Source organism: Pongo pygmaeus, chromosome 12 (genome assembly GCF_028885625.2).
Source record: "Pongo pygmaeus isolate AG05252 chromosome 12, NHGRI_mPonPyg2-v2.0_pri, whole genome shotgun sequence".
Lineage (NCBI taxonomy): Eukaryota > Metazoa > Chordata > Mammalia > Primates > Hominidae > Pongo > Pongo pygmaeus.
Window position 1 is genome coordinate 46,256,391 of NC_072385.2, and position 16,769 is coordinate 46,273,159.

The 16,769-nt window shown below is 46.6% G+C and overlaps 1 protein-coding gene across 2 annotated transcripts in view; it reads right to left on the reverse strand.

The window, feature by feature from the left end:
• The window catches only part of SMYD1 (SET and MYND domain containing 1), a 45,000-nt gene that overhangs the window by 15,389 nt on the left and 12,842 nt on the right, over positions 1-16,769 (reverse strand). The window contains exons 2-6 of one of the 2 annotated variants that reach the window (XM_054475757.1): positions 12,686-12,862; positions 9,517-9,730; positions 6,434-6,564; positions 4,019-4,057; positions 771-960 (exon numbers count right to left, since the gene is read on the reverse strand). In XM_054475757.1, the coding sequence (XP_054331732.1) occupies positions 771-960; positions 4,019-4,057; positions 6,434-6,564; positions 9,517-9,730; positions 12,686-12,862 (751 nt within the window). The remainder of the gene's footprint in view (positions 1-770; positions 961-4,018; positions 4,058-6,433; positions 6,565-9,516; positions 9,731-12,685; positions 12,863-16,769) is intronic. The other variant, XM_054475758.1, reaches the window with a different exon arrangement.

Consider the following 16,769-nt stretch of genomic DNA (forward strand, 5'->3'; position numbering starts at 1 on the left):
CCCTCATCCTCTCCCTGAGCACAGCTTCACTGGAGGAAATGAACAAGAGGAGTCAGTGCTTTCTTTGGTTTTAGCTTCTTGCTTACACTATTGCAGTAAGTGATTATATACTTCACTCTCATTTCTGCTCTGTTGCTTTAACTGGCTACTCTGACACCTGGCGGCTCAGCTCTGTCTCCCAGCTCAGCTGGGTTCCTGACCTCCCCTCAGCAAGCCTTCCTCTGCTGCTCAACAGACTCACCATCAACTGGCAACAGCTACCCAGGAGTTCAGGATGCTGACCAATCTAAACCTAGCCCTGTCTCCACACTGCCCATCCCCATGGGACTAGGAATATCTTTTTGATAACCAGATGATAAATCTCTTTGCCCATCTGATCTGAACACCTTAAATTCTCAACATCACTCAACTCATAAAGGAGCAAGAGGAGGAACCAAAATTTCCAGTGTCTACTCCGTATGCCACTCCTTTTACACACATCATCTTCTTTAATCTTTATAACAACCTCTTGCAGTGGGGCCATCATTCCTATTTTACTGTTGAGAAAACTGGGTGACTTCCCCAAACTCAAACACCTGGCAAGTGACAGTGCCAGGACCTAGCTGGGACCTACCCGCGGTGCTCTGCACTCATGCCCTGCCTCCTCCCCAGGGTGACAGTTGCTCCCTAGGAAGCTCATGGGCAGGGCACACGGATTAGCCGTGAAACCACCTGTGACTGGCTCCTGGAGAAGACGGACACAAACACCCCAGCAGCAGGGCTGTGTGTACCTTGGGGTTGTCTTTCACCCCCAGGAAGAGGTCGTCCTTCAGTTTTTTCTGGCAGTGTTCACATGTGCAGTCAAAGTAGTACTGCTTCTTCAGCTGCCTCTTGCGTTCTTCACTGACGTTGAGGAAGTCGATGTAGGACACAGTCAGCTCCTCTCCTTCTGAGATTTTGCCCAGGGCCCGGAGCTCAATTCTGAAGCAGGGTGAAAGGAAAAGGTGAATTGAATCCAGGCCTACCAGAATGGGATCTGTGCTCTCCGAGGCTTCATGGAGTTGGGTCTCAAAGACAATGACTTTCACTGACACTCAGAAACTCCCATTGACCCCACAAAAGGAGAAATGTGACCTAAAGGATGATTTTCTGGACAATTCTACTCTATTCCTTAGAACAGTCTGATTCATTCCATTCAGTTAACTACTCTGGAATCAGCTCAAATAGACTCCTAGTAGAGAGCTGGGCTTGGTCATAAAACCAGACAGAATGTCCATGCCCGTAAGTCTCCCTTTACTTTTAGCTACTGATTGTCTGTAACAAAGGAAGGTAGAAATAATAAGGCAAAAACTCCAAACAATAAAAAACTAAAAATCTTTTCTGGTTAGTTTGAGGACTACTCTCTCAGAAACATACACATTTGGTTACCCACAACCTTGGCCCATTCTGTATCTAACTTGAAGTCACCTCTTAACCTTCAGTCCAATGGTTCAGGCCAAATTACCTAAGGAGACTTAGCCCACTGGAGATCACTGAAGGCAAAGAAACAAAGACTGGCTCTGTTAGCTTGCTGCATTTTTCACTTTTGTGTTTATTGGGAGATGTGGCTTGTTGGTTGAAGGTGGTTAGCAAGGGCAGATGGCATTTCAGTTCCCTTCCAGCCCGGACCTGACCCTCAATTACCTACAGCACTACCCACTACCCACCTTACCTAATGTGATAGGTACTGAAGATGTTGAAGGTAAAAACCCACTGCAGAACTGACATCCAGCTGAGCCAAACAGGTGGAGGTCAGTCCGTGGACTTCTCAGCCATGCATCCTCCACCACAAGGCCAGACAGCTACAGAAAACAAGTGGTGGGCCCTGCAAGCTGGGTCCTAAACCGTGCTCCTCTATCTCCCCAGAATCCTGGGACCTCCCTGACTAGTAGGAAGCCATCATCCAGAGAGGAAGTGGCAGGATGCAGAGGGCTGGGGAGAGCGTCTGCACAGAGATCCGTGGCCATTTCTTTTACCTCCCAGAAAGGCTCAGTTGGACACCATGCAAAAGCAAGGGCAAGACTCCAGCACCTGAGAAGAGTCCCAGTCAAAGGCAGCCCCTTCCCTGTGGTCTGAGATGACATTCAAGAGAGCAACTGCTGAATGGTAGTGACGTTCATGTCCAGGCATCTGAGGTGACCACTTATGGATAAAAATCCTTCTCCCAAAGTGAGATACACCGACACGCCTATTAATGTGATAATATGTATAAAAACAACTCCTGTAGAGCCTGCAAAACTGAAGTGCCTGCTCACCATTTGTCCCTCCTTTCCTTTGTTCCTTACCCCAATTTTCGGCAGCAGTGGTTACTATAGTGATGACAGGCCAGTAGGAGAGGAAGGCCGGGTGATTCTGCTCACAGTTCTGCTTAGAATCCTATGTCTGAGCTGCAGGGACACTCATTTCACAAATGAGGATAGTGACACAAGAGGGATAGGTCCCACAACACTTTGGGGACAGAGCCAGGATTAGAACTTCATACCATCATGAATGGTACTTCATACCATTCACGATTCTCCTCATCACAGTAGCCTTGCCTGGTTGCTTTCAGGCTGCTTCCCGGGTCTTCGATGCATGGGAATTAAGATGCATCAAAGCCCTTGATTTTTAGGACTCTACTAATGTCCTTAATAATTCTAAGTGAGCAACTCCTGGGCCAGGATAGAGTATGGATCTCTGGTGTTTAACTCTGTTGGGTAAGTAACCAATTCTGCCGCCACGAATCCCTTTTACAGAGGCATCTCACCATAGTGACATATTCTAATTCAACAGTGAATCAGTGACCAATTGGGCTGGAATTTCCAGTAATTTACTTCCCATCATGATTGTGCCAATTCTTGCACGGTCTCAGGGTATCTCTGATTATTTCAATGGTATTAGAAATTTTTCAAAACCAAATTAACTTAATGTCACTTAAATATGAAAAGATGCATATATGTATGCCTCATTTTACCTTACTTGAAACTGGAGATTGGGGGAGGGGAATGGAGACCAGCCTGAAATCAGCACTGCAGGAAGCAGGAAATGAGGGTTTTGGCCCTGGCTTTCCCTCCAACCAGCTTCCTTGGACAAGCTTCATCCCCACTCTGGACCCCAGACCCCTTCTACCTCCAACAATCTGCAATTCTATAGTTCAGCTAATTCAGCCACAAGTAGGCAGCCTATTTAAATATTTCTCACGGAGGTTAGGGACAGAGCCCAGAGCTACAGAGACTTAGAACTAGGAAGGTCCCTAGAGCACTCTCCTCTTGACCTTTCTCTACAGATGTGGAACCCAAGTCCAAGAGATGACGTGAATCATCCAAATTCACGTGCAGCGCACACCAACACAGACTCAAGTGCACCAACCACTTCTACCCCAGCATTCCCAAAGCCTAAATTCCCACACAGCATTTTGTTCTTAATCCAAAGACTATTTCAAGGGCTTTCAACCCCACCCTGAGGAAAAGACCTATCTGGGACCATTTGGTTGTCATTAAGAAAAGTCCGAAGTAAAATTTAACCTAAACTACTAATTCATAGTTGGTCAGAAGCAGTAAGCAGAATACTAGGAATAAATATTTATTTAAAATATCAGTTATAGATGCTATTTTTTGGAGCCCAGTCTGGGCGAGAAGTTGGGGCTTATAAACAGACAGTCCTTTAGTAGGTCAGTCACAGTCCCCATTACATGGTAAGCAGGGTTTAGGGAGACAAGATAGGCTTTTGCTAAGATGATGTGGACTACAAGCGTTCATGCTTCAAGGTTGGAAGAGCAGTGGAAGTGAGGCATGAAAGGGAGGAAGAAAGGAGGCAAAATAAAGCAAAGGCAAGGCAGGTGGTATGTGGGTGAGGAAAAAATGGTTAATTTAAATGCATTAAAAAGACGAGACACTGGGACGCAGAAGGATATTATGGACAGATGGCAGCCAAGAAGTCTCGGGAATGGGTGGCCCCAGCAAACCAGGCAAGTGAGGGAGATGGGTCAGAGGAGCAGGGATGCGTGAAAGGACTGACCCACCTCATCTGGGTATGAAACATGGATTTCACTGCCTCATGACTGAAAGACAAAACAGACACCCATATGGAAATCATTATCATTGGCTGATCAGGTGTGATCCGGTGCAAGGGTGTATAGCATTCTGGGTCACAATATCAAAGCTTTGGCCATCACAACAACCTTTATCCTAGCCCCTTCTAGCTGGACTCACTGGACAAGACACAGCCTGGTATAGTGGAAAGTGCACTGAATTTGGAACAAGACATTCTGGATTCAAAGGTACTCAGCCCTGACCTGAACAAGTTCCTTCCCTTCCCTGTGTTTCAGTGTTCTCACCTGTAATGAGACTGTCATGAGACAATGCACTTAAAAGCAGAGTGCTGAAAAAACATGCACAATGTTGTTATTATCATTCTATTAAGCATCCTGGATGAATAAACATTGCCTTTTTGGATGTTTGTCTTGGAAAGAGTTTGAAGTGCACATGGAGGCTGGTTAGGTCACATAGATAGTACGTAAAAATTGTTGGGGTTCAAATTGGGCCCCTAACCCCATGTCTAGGGTTCTTTCCACTATGGCAGGTGGCTAGACAGGAAATGCAAAGTCACCTTCTCTTGCACAAAAGCCAAGAAGCCTGGATAAAATGTGGCTGCTAGAAATTAGTAGATGCAAGGAAGCCAGAGCAGACACAGAAGAAAGAGTTCCTAGGTTCCTGTGGTTGTTACACCCAATGACAAGAGGAGTCTTGGGTCACCACCACTTAGAAGAGGGCCATCTAGAAGGCCCAGGCCCATATAAGGCTGAATTTGATCCTCTCTGCCAACCAGGTCAAGCTCAGTCAACAGCCCCTCTAGGGAGGATTCCATGTGATCCAGGCCAGTGACCCCAAAAGGCTTCAGAAAGGAAACACAAATGCTGAGAAAAGATTATCATCTGAGTCCAAAATAAACTTTCCCATCTTGAGTGACTTTCTCAATTGCTTAAGAGCCTGGTTTCAGAAATAGGAAGGAAAAGAGAAATCAGGGTACTTGGCATACTGAAGCTTAGGCCCAGTTCTCAGCTGAGAACCAGACACCATTGTCTGGCTTCTAGGAAGTTTTTGGGGGAAACTTGCTCATTGTTGATGGCTCAAAGTCAGCTTGTATCTGTCATAAAAGCTCATCTCTAAGAGCAAAAGCAATTAATATTGCTCAGGCCTCATTCCCCTATATCTCCCCATCCTGAGCCATGGACAACCAGGGGCTCATTCCATCTGCTGATTCTTCTCCATTTGTGCCCCACCCCCAAATCCATCATGTGCCCTTAATTCCCCCCTCATCTGTGCTGTCTCAGAAAAGGGGGCTGACCTCTGAGGGTTGCATCACCCAGGTTTCTTTGTGGTCTGGCTTCTGGTTGGAGTTTGACCAATGGTAGGAGAGCAGAAGGTTGAGGGAATGAGGGGTTGGACTATCTAGTCCATTGGCTTCCTCTTTTCTGAGCCATAGTGCCAGCTGGCTGGTTTCTCTAGACACAGTTGTAAGCCACAGCTGAGCTGTTGGGGGCCCTCTATCCTGGGTCCAGCTCTCACTAGCTGCAGAAATAGTGCTTCCTTCACCTGCCCTTCCAGGCCTAGAGGTGGTGATGGTTTCATGTGTTGCTAGTCCCTGGGCACCTCACCATTCCTTGTTAGTTTCTTTTTGTTGTTATATTGTTTTGTTTTGTTTGGTTTGGTTTGGTTTTAGAGACAAGGTCTCACTTTGTCACCCAAGCTGGAGTGCAGTGGCATGATTATAGTTCACTGCAGCCTCAACCTCCTGAGGTCAAGTGATCCTCCTGCCTCATCCTCATGAGTAGCTGGGACTACAGGCACACACTACCGTGCCCGGCTAATGTATTTATTTATTTTTTATAGATAAGGGGATATCACTATGTTGTCCACGGTGATCTCGAACTCCTGACCTCAAGTGATCTGCCCCTCCTCGGCCTCCCAAAGAGCTGGGATTACAGGCATGAGCCACCAGCCCCTGCCCCTTGTTAGTATCTTCTGTAAATTGTCCTGCCCACACTTCTGTAAATTGTCCCTTCATTCAATTCTATTTGGGTAAAGCCCTTTGAGTGTGCCTCCTGATTCCTGCTGAGACCTTGACTAAAATGACCTCTAGACAGATAATCCTAGGCTTCAAGTTTTAAAATAGTAGTTAAAGGTTTATCTAACACATCCAGGCAGCCCCAAGAAACATACACACTCAGAAATGATCCAGGTTGAATTCTTTGTTATCCTCCATGATGCCTTTCTCTCATTCATGATTATTCTGGAGTGAGATTTCTATGTGCTATACATTTAAAATCTATGCTAGTTCAGGTTTAGCAGGTTGACTTTGGCTTAAGTCAAGCGGAGAAAACACCATAGGTCTCCCCATCCCCTTCACACACACCCCCAGATAAAGACATACTCACTTGCCATTGTTAAATATGACAGTGCAGTTGGGCCAACAGTCATGGTTCACCAGGCCCAGGTTGGGGAAGATGCCTACGCCCACGGCCTGCAGGCCTCTCTGATCACTGAGAGTAAAACCGTTGCAGTTAATCTACCCAGGGGAAAAGATGAAAGAGTCAGTTGACAGACATGGACAGAACAACATCCTAGCTGTTGAAAGGAGCTTTAAAAAACAGAAGACCCAGTCTCAACCTGGAGATGCTTACGGAGTCTGGACATAGAACAATTAGTCTCCTGTTCTCTGCGTGACTCCAAATGATGCACAAGATTAGGTCCATGGGACAGTCCCATATCTGCAAAAATGCAACCCTACCTTGAAAGTTTTTTGTGGCCGTATTCTAAGAGTCAAAGATGGAAATGTTTTCCTTTTTCTGTATCTGGGTCTTACATGAGTATTCCTCAGTCTCTGTCTTGGTTTTTCTCTCTGTACCCTGCTTTGCGTGTGCATGGGCGTGTGTGTGTGTGTGTGTGTGTGTGTGAGCTTTTCCTTCCCCTGTTTCCTCTGCCTACTCAGTTTAAACTCCTGTAGCTGTTCATAAAAAAAAAAAAAAATTGACATCTCTTTTGATTATTTTGTATCTGGTGAACAGTTTTATATTCCCTGCTCACAATTTTTAAATCTGATGGGTGCCATATTTAACACTTATCTCTGAGATTCAAGGCAAATCAAGTTGGTCACTACTGATGCGGCATCCAAGTGATTTTCTTTTCCTTAAAAATAAATTGTTCTTTACAGAAACAGACACCAAATATCTGCTCTCACAGTAGGAAAAATGCGTAAGAATAAATATAACCTAGAATACATTAGTAACTGCATGCAAATTTCCACTTCATCTATAAATACATCTATGAATGCATGCTGTACATAACAGAAACCCAGTAGACATTTATGCCCTCACATGGATATTTGTCATAGATATGGAGGAGTGTCACTTTCTCCATTTATTCTCATCAGACATTTAGTAAGTTCATGACGTTAAGCCTCTGAGTACCACTAACAAGCTGTGCTACTTGGAGCAAACTACTTTCTTCTCTGAGCCCTGGTTTTCCCATCTATAGGTTGAAAAAATTGGACTAGATAAGCTCCAAGGATCTTTTCAGCTCTAACCTTTGGTAACTATATGACCTCTAGCCCTAGTCCCCAGACCTATTAGGGATGCCGAAGATTACTCAACACACCAATTCACCCCAAGGCTATAGAACATAACAGGTAAAAGTAACAGCTTAGGCCTGGCGTGGCGGCTTACGCCTGTAATCACAGCACTTTGGAAGGCAGAGATGGGTAGATCACTTGAGCTCAGGAGTTTGAGATCAGCCTGGGCAATATGGTGAAACCCTGCTTTTACAAAAAAATACAAAAATTAACCAGGCACAGTGGTATGTGTCTGTGGTCCCAGCTACTTGGGAGGCGGGAGGATCACTTGAGCCTGGGAGATGGAGGTTGCAATGAGCCATGATTGCACCACTGCACTCCAGCCTGGGTGACAGAGTAAGACCCTCATCTCAAAAAAAAAAAAAAAAAAAAAAAAAAAGAGGTAGAAGCTCTGGCTCCTGAAAATACAGACTGCTTCTAAACTTTCCCCGGGCACAAGCTAACCATGTGGCTTTTGGAGGTCATGTAACCCCTCTGGGCCTAGGTTTTCTGTTCTATAAAATAGAAATGCTGAAAGCATGGACCTTACCTTGTGTGGTAAAGATTGTGTAAAATAATACATGGGAAGCTGTGGTGGTTAATTTTGTGTGCCCACATGGCTGGTCAATGGTGCCCAGATATTTGGTCAAATACTGTAATGTATGCTTCTGTGAAGGTGTTTTTGGATGAGATTCACATTTAAATTGGTGGAGTTTGAGTAAAGCAGAGTGCCTGCTAGAATGTGGGTGGGCCTCATCTAATCAGTTGAAGACCTGAATAGAATAAAGACTGATCTCCCCTGAGCAAGGAGTTCTGCCAGCAGAATGCCTCCAGACTTGAACTGCAACTCTTCTCTGATCTCCAGCCTGATGGCCTACCTTGCAGATTTTGGACTCACCAAGCCTCCACCATCGTGTGAGCCAAATCCTTACACTCCATCAATCTCTCTCCCTTCGCCCCCCAATATGGTGAAGACTCGAGAGATGTCAGTGTGATGTTTGTCCTCCTCCGTCCTCAGCCTGCTCACCTTCACCACATAAAGGGCCTGGCCTACCAGATGGAACACAACCACCCCCCACAGCCAGGACCTGAGCCTCCTCATCCACCGGGTTCTCGCCCCCACTTTCCGGACTCTTATGGCCTCATCTGGCTTGGTTGCTCCCACCCCAAAACCCTGATTCCCCTCTCTCTGGCTCACATCCCCCACTGCTCCAGGCTCCACATCAATCCTGCCTGGCAGACCTGGAAAAAGGTTTCCAAAGTGACTGGTGAGCAGGAAGGGATAGTGACTGGGGATCTTTATTTTCAATGTGGAGAGGAAAAAAATGTAAAAAGTGCAGATAAGTAAGAGGATAAATTACCATCCAAATCTACCATCCAGAGATGGATAAATAAGTAAAATTTGTATGTGGGATGCCAATTCAGAAAGAGCAGGAATGGCCTCACAGTAAACAAGGCGAGAAGACAGAGTCCAGGATGAGGGGTCTTCACTTCAAGCTCCTGTCCTCCTTCAGTCCTCTTGGCCTCCCCTCCCAACTCTGGCCTGGCAGTTTCTGGAAACTTCTTAGTTGGATGATCCCAGCTATCACCATGGCCCCTCCTTTATAAGGAATCATACTCCAGAATCTCTGGATTTTATTAGTTGGGTCATTTGGAGGCCTGTCCCTGGGCTCAGAAATGGAAGGGGCAGTAGGTGTTTCTGCTACGTGTGGTAAATAGAAGGCGGTTTCTCCAGCGCCTCTGGCTGCCTGGGCTAGACGAGACCTTTATGGAAATAGAAACCAGGGTCCAGGGCAGACAGGGCTTCTGCCTCTTAGTTCACTTCTGAGAAGCCCCACCCTCCCCAAGCGGGAGGAGGGAAGGAAAGAGGAGACAGACAGGGAGGGTGGAGAAGGGACGCAGGGGGCCTACCACTCCGAAGATGTGTGAGATGTACTGCATGCTGAACTGCTGGCTCTGGGGCAGCCAGTACTGCAAGAACGTGTCCACGTCCACCCGCAGCTCCTTCTGCTCCTCCTCCCCAAAGTGCTCCACGTGGTTCTGCAAGTCGTCCACGGACACCAGGCAGCCCTCCGTGAGCCCGGTGCCTTCTCTCTCCACCCGCCACATGATGCGCGCCGCCAGCCTGTGGGAAAGGCAGCATCAGGGGACCACTACAGCTGCATTCATTCCTTCAACACACATTTACTGGGTGTCTCGTGCATGCCAGGCACAATGTTGGGCCCAAGATACAGTTTTAAACTACATGGATGGAATTTATTCTATCATGATGCTTCATATAGTGGGGGAGAGGTAAGTAAACAAGCACATTTTACATAGAAAGTGCTATACAGAAAAAATAATACAGGGTGGCATGATAGAGTGTGACTGGGGTGGGGAAGCTAAGGTCTTCCAGGGAAGTGTCACAGAGGAGGCACATTTGAGCTGGAATTGGAAGGGGTGGAGATGCTGGCTCTGTGACACTGGAGAAAGAGCACTTCAGGAGAGGGCAGTGAGTACAAAAGCCCTGAAGAAGGAATGAGCTTGGCATGATGGAGAAGCAGCAGGAAGGCAGAGGTGGCTGGAGCACAGGGAGCAAGAAATGGAGACCAAATAAAGGTGGAGGTGTGGGCAGGAGCCAGGTCCCGTGGGGTCTGGGGAAACAGAAAGGTGCGGCAGCGTGGGTCTCTCTTAACAGTGTGGCCTACTGGGATGAGCCCTGCATCAGGAGTCTAATGACCTGTTTCCACTTCTTACTGTGTGAGCCTGGGCAAGTCACTTGACCTCTCTGAATCTATCTGGTGGCTTGTAAAATAGGGAAAATATTCCCTGCTATGCTAACCCCCAGAGGTATTCAGAAGACAAAGTGAGGTAATAGGTGTCTGCATTATGTGTGAAGGTATTGGTATTCTTAATGATTGGGGAGTGAAAAAGTGGAGAAGGCAATCTAGGGGGGGAAACAGTGTGAGCGGAGGCCTTGAGGCAACCACGGGCATGCTGCATGCAGGAAGCAGGGAGGGGCCTGGCCTGGCTGGAGCGGGGCTCTGGGGGAAGAGGAGGCCAGGTGGGACAGGAGGAGACCTATAGAGACACAGGGACTTGAGTATGAGACAAAGGGGTGTACTTCACCCCGAAGGCCTCTTTGTCAACTATTAGGTGGCCTGTGATGAAGCTTATGACCCAGGGACACTTTAACGTTCCTGCCACCCACTGACTGCACACTTTTCAGGCACCTGGGGAGGTGATGGTGGTCCAGCACAGATCCTGTTCCTGAGGAGAGACCTGCTGGGCAAAGCACAGGCCCTCTCCTCGTTTTTTTTTTAATTGAAATTTTAATTGAGATAATTGCAGATTCACAGGCAGTTGGAAAACAATACAAAGAGATCCCTTGTACGTTTTGCCCAGTTTTCTCCAATGGTAACATTTTAGAAAACTAATATCACAGCCAGAATATTAACCCACCTGTATTATTCAGATTTCTTCCATTTTACTTACACTCATGAATGTATATGTGTGTTTAATTATATACAATGCTATCACCTATGTAGCTTCATGTATCCACCTACACAGTCAAGATACTAAGCAGTGCCATCACCTCAGGGTCCCTTCTGTCCCCCCACCTCTTTTTGAACCATTTTAACCATTTTTAAGTATACAGTTTGGTGGCATTAAGCACACTCACACTGCTGTGCAGCCATCACCAACCATCTGTTTCCAGAACCTTTTTCATCTTCCCAATTTCTCCTGTTTGAGTCACTGAGTTATTTCTGGAGAAATGCCTTGCGTGGGACTCCAGGTGCCTGGAAACTGAGGTGTCTTCACAGGGAGCCCAGGGCAGCACTGGGGAAAATACAACTCAGCACAGGGAAGATCTGCTGCCTCCAAATAACAAGGGAAGGGTCATGAAGCTCAGAGAATAGAGGTCAATGGGTAATAGATTTCAACTCAGTAACTATCATAGGAGGCGCCATTTACTTCAGGTCTTGAAGAATATGTAGTGTTTCAATAGATGGAGCTAAGGGGCATGGAGAGGTTGACTGAGCCATTTCATCCTGCAGGTTCCTAAAAATCATCAGGATATGACAATTCCATTCTGTACCTTAACTTCACACCCTATGCACACAGTGAAAATGCTCCCAGTCACCATCTCCATCGCCTTTGCTCTGCAGTACTGACTTCCTGAGCATCTCCCTGTAGGCCCAGCACTGAGCCCCACCCCAGCGGAACCTCCAGGATTGGGAATCTCTTGGGCTGGAGCTATAGGCCTTGAGATTCTGATGATGGCCACCAGGAAAGGCCATTAGTTGCAAACTCAAATGCACTCTCTGGTGTAATGTGTATGACCACAGGGAGCAGTGGTGCTGCTGTGACTTAGAAAGCTCTGTATTTTTTCAAAGGTGGCAGATACTACTCAGCTCTAGCCTATTTTGCCAGATCTTCAGTTTTTTGTTTTTTGTTTTCAAGAGAAGTCAGAAATCCTAATTTTAAAATGTGAAATTTCCCAATTTTTAAACATTGGTGGATCAATTTAAAAATACTTGCCCCTTGGCCAGGCATGGTGGCTCACGGCTGTAATCCCAGCACTTTGGGAGGCCGAGACGGGTGGATCGCTTGAGCTCAGTTCGAGGCCACCCTGGGCAACATAATAAAACCCCATCTCTAAAAAAATACAAAAATTAGCCAGATGTGGAGGTGTGTGCCTGTGGTCCCAGCTAGTCAAGAGGCTGAAGTGGGAGGATCACTTGAGCCTGGGAGGTCAAGGCTGCAGTGAGCTATGATCAGGGCCCCTCCACTCCAACCTGGGCAACAGAGCAGACCCTGTATCCAAAATACCTAAATAAACTAAACACTGGGGAGCCCTACAGAAGGAATCTGCAAGCCAGTTTCAGCCTGTGGCTGCAGTTTGGAGTCACTGCTGTCAACAGCCAGTTCTCCCTCTTAGACCTTAAGGGAGTGAAGAGAAGTGACCATATCCAGTCTTTGAGGCTCTTTCCTGACTTGCACTCAGCTTAGCTTCCTTAGATCTGGGAATGTTGTTACTGCTGCCATTCCAGCCTGACATTTGGAAATCCGAAGCACCACCATGGGGCCCAGCTCTCACCTGATGTTCTCATTGGGCACTTTCCCATATCTCTTGATGGCCGAACATTCATTCTTGTGGTTCAGCCAAGCATCCTTCTGGCAGGTGCGGTCGCAGTAATGGGCAAACTTGCACTGCCCACAGCGATGGAGCTTCTCCTGCCTCTTGAAGCAGGTGTGGCACACAAAATTAACAAGGCTGGAAATGGAGAGAGAAGACACATGATTGGGAGCACAGTGGAAAGGGCACCATGCAGCCAGTGGGACACCTGTGTTCCAGTACTGGTTCAACTGGCTGGTCCTTGTTTATCTAAACTTCAAATTTCCACCTTCCAAAATGAGGAGTTTGAGCTTCCAAAGGCCCTTCCCAGCTATAACAATTCCTTTAGCAAAATTTTTTTTTTTTTTGAGACGGAGTTTCACTCTTGTTGCCCATGCTGGAGTGCAATGGCACGATCTCAGCTCACTGCAACCTCGGCTCACTGCAACCTCCGCCTCCCAGGTTCAAGTGATTCTTCTGCTTCAGCCTCCTGAGTAGTTGGGATTACAGGCACGTGCCACCACACCCAGCTAATTTTTGTATTTTTAGTACAGACGGGGTTTCACCACGTTGGTCAGGCTGGTCTCGAACTCCTGACAAGTGATCCACCCGCTTCAGCCTCCCAAAGTGCTGGGATTACAGGCGTGAGCCACAGCGCCTGGCCTACCAAATATTTTTAAGTGACCCCCATGTGAAGGACACTCTTACTTTCTGCATATAAGCCCTTCAATTCAATTCAGGAAGAGTAAATTCATGACCTAAGTGTATTAGGCACTGGGAATACCACAAATTACTAGAGAAACAATTGAACATGCAGTGTGGTGAACACTATGACAGGGGAGCACAGGGAGGTCCTAGACACTTTGGAGAAGACACTTGAATTCCTTATGGACCCCTCGCCCAAAGTCACAGGTCATTGGCATTGTGTTGAAGGGGGCATTTTGGTGACATGTCCTTCTCATTGTTGAAACATACTGTCCCTTTCCTCAGTAGTGTCCCTTTCCCCAAAGAACAACAAATCATAATGATCTACAGTACGATGGGACAAGAGCATTACAGTATTGTAAGCAAAAGAATATCTACACACTATGATATATGTCACAGTTTGTGCGTTTTGCAACAGTAAGAATGACAAGGTTACTGATTTCACTGTCATTGACATATTCTCCCAGCTCAGAGCGACGGTGGAAGTGATGAGGAGGAAAATGCATGCCCATTTGATGGGTGAGGGAGAGAGATGTGGGAAGATGAGGATCCCCATCCGGTGCTTCCAGCCTCTTAGTGTTCCCATTAGAGAGCACCGTGGACCCCATGTTAAACCCATCGTTCAAACAGAAAAGGGCATAGGCTCCATAGGAAATGTATTTCAGGACACAGCCTGACAACCAGAGTGAGGGAAATCTGGCATGATGTACAGAATCTCTGGGCCTCAACCTATGCTCCCGCAATGTGGGGAAGAGAAATCCCCACCTCTGAAGCAAAGAAATAATGAAAACCAGTTCCATGATGTGCAGGGGAGTACTGAGCTCCCGGGAAGGAAGTGGATGGGTAAACTCAAGTAGATGTCCACAGTCTAAACAGGGATCTCAAAAGTATAAGAACACAGGAGCTTTTAGAATCAAAGAATTCCAGAGCCTGGAGGGAGAAGCTTCCACAGAACATTCAAGCACAGAAATCCTTTGTGTCTATCTCTGGCCATGAATATTCTAATTCCCACAGCGAAAAGGAGTTCACTGTTTCTGAGAACAGTCAGTTCATTGTTGGCCAGTCCTAATTGTTGCAAACTTCCTCCTTGTGTTAAGCTTGAATTTGCCTCCCCAGAAAACCTGCTCCTGTACCCTAATTTGGCCTTCTGTGTCCTTGCCCAATGGAACAAACCTGGTCAGGTCAGTTCTTCAAGAATTTGAATACCACTGCCTTGATTCCCATTCATTTCTCTCCTCCAAGTTAAATACTCCCAGATCTTTAAATAATTCTTTGTACATGGTTTCTAGAATTCTCACACCTTTCTGGTGGCCTCTGATACACCTACAGAAATCCCTGTAGCCAAAGGAGAGTGGATTTAGCTGAGAAATCAAGCAACATGTGCTGGCCAGCGCCAGGGGATCAGGCTCAAGGACCGGCCCAAAGGCCAGGCCTGACCCTTGAGCCTGATCCCTAGCACTGATCCCAGTATGGCATCTAGAAGGGGATAGACAGGTGCAGAGCCAGCTGAGGGCACCACAGGGCCTACTGCTCTATGCTACATCCTGGGCTTCCTAAAGTCCAGGCAGTTTTCAGCCTCTGGCTGGCCAGCTCAACACACTGCTGTGTCTGCATCCGCTAGGAGGTGTGTTGGTACTAATTTGTTAACAATCATAAAGTACTCGAGGGCATGAAAGGTTAGTACTTATTTCTGATAAGCAGATTCAAGGTTATCCGCATAGTAACAGCTTCCTTACTCTTACACTTGCCTTCCCTTAAACTTTCCTAGTGAGCGAGGAGTAGAATTACACTAGCATACTTAGAACTGTGCAGGATCTGCAGCCCGTCATAACTAGGCCACAGAGGGTGCACCCTCCCTGAGAAGGTCATTTGTCATAAGTGCCCCAGCAGAATAGAGTACCTGGGCCCACATGGAATTCTGGCCACCTAGTGAACTCTCTAAACCCCTGGAGATGGAGAGCTATGAATTTTTTACATCTGCCTCAAGTCAGGATTGCATTTTCTGGCAGGAATTTGCAGTTCATAAGCAGGAACTGGACTGCTGAAAAATCCAAGTAAATTGGATTCCAAGAAGGCTCCAGATCTTGTCTCCTGGCCAAACACAGGTGAGAGCTTGGGTGTCAACACTTCACAATTATGGTGACCAGAACAGAGTATACTATTCAGATGTGGTGCCATGTACACTTGCCGGATCTCCACATTGTGCTTTCATTAGTTTCTTTAGTGGAAGCCTCACATTAATTTAGGGTCAAATGGCCGGGTGCAGTGGCTCACACCTGTAATCCCAGCACTGTGGGAAGCTGAGGTGGGCGGATCACCTGAGGTCAGGAGTTTGAGAACAGCCTGGCCAACATGGTAAAACCCTGTCTCTACTAAAAATACAGAAATTAGTTGGGCATGGTGGGACATGCCTGTAATCCCAGCTACTCGGGAGTCTGAAGCAGGAGAATTGCTTGAACCCAGGGACAGAGGTTGTGGTGAGGCGAGATCATGCCACAGCAATCCAGCCCGGGTGAGAGCAAGACTCTGTCTCAGAAAAAAAAAAAGAAAAAGAAAAAGAAAAAATTAGGATCAAATTACAAACATAGTCAGTAGAACCTCCCAAGCTTTCTCAAAAGTGCTGCAGTCAAGACAGAGTTTCCACTCTGTTTGTCTACACAGCATTGCATTTTCTAGACATCTTTATGGAGATATGATTGACATACAACAAGTGTTAAAAAAGAACACTTTGATAGGTTCTCACATATGCATCTACCCACGGAACCATCATCACAATCAAGATAATGAACATATCCGGGCCAGGCGCAGTGGCTCACGCCTGTAATCCCAGCACTTTGGGAGGCCAAGGCAGGTGGATCATCTGAGGTCAGGAGTTCGAGACAAGCCTGGCCAACATGGCAAAACCCTGTCCCTACTAAAAATACAAAAATTAGTTGGATGTGGTGGCGGGCACCTGTAGTCCCAGCTACTCAGGAGGCTGAGGCAGGAGAATCACTTGAACCCGGGAGGCAGAGGTTGCAATGGGCAAAGACTATGCCACTGCACTCCAGCCTGGGCAGCACAGTGAGACTCCATCTCAAAAAAAAAAAAAAAAAAAATCAAATAATGAATATATCCATCAGCCCAAAAGCTCCTTTGTGACACTGAATTTTTTAACTTGAAGTGGAGTCTTCACCTTTATCCCTAACTGATGGTTTTCAGTGTAGCATTCCAAAACATCAAGGTCATTTTGAATTTTCTTCTGTCATCTTTTATATTGGTATGCTAATCTCTGAGTCATCTGCAAATTTCAGAGTATGTCTTAGGTTAGGAACAAGGAAGGAGGAGCAGATGTCCACCTCTGGGGCATCAGGGCTCAGAC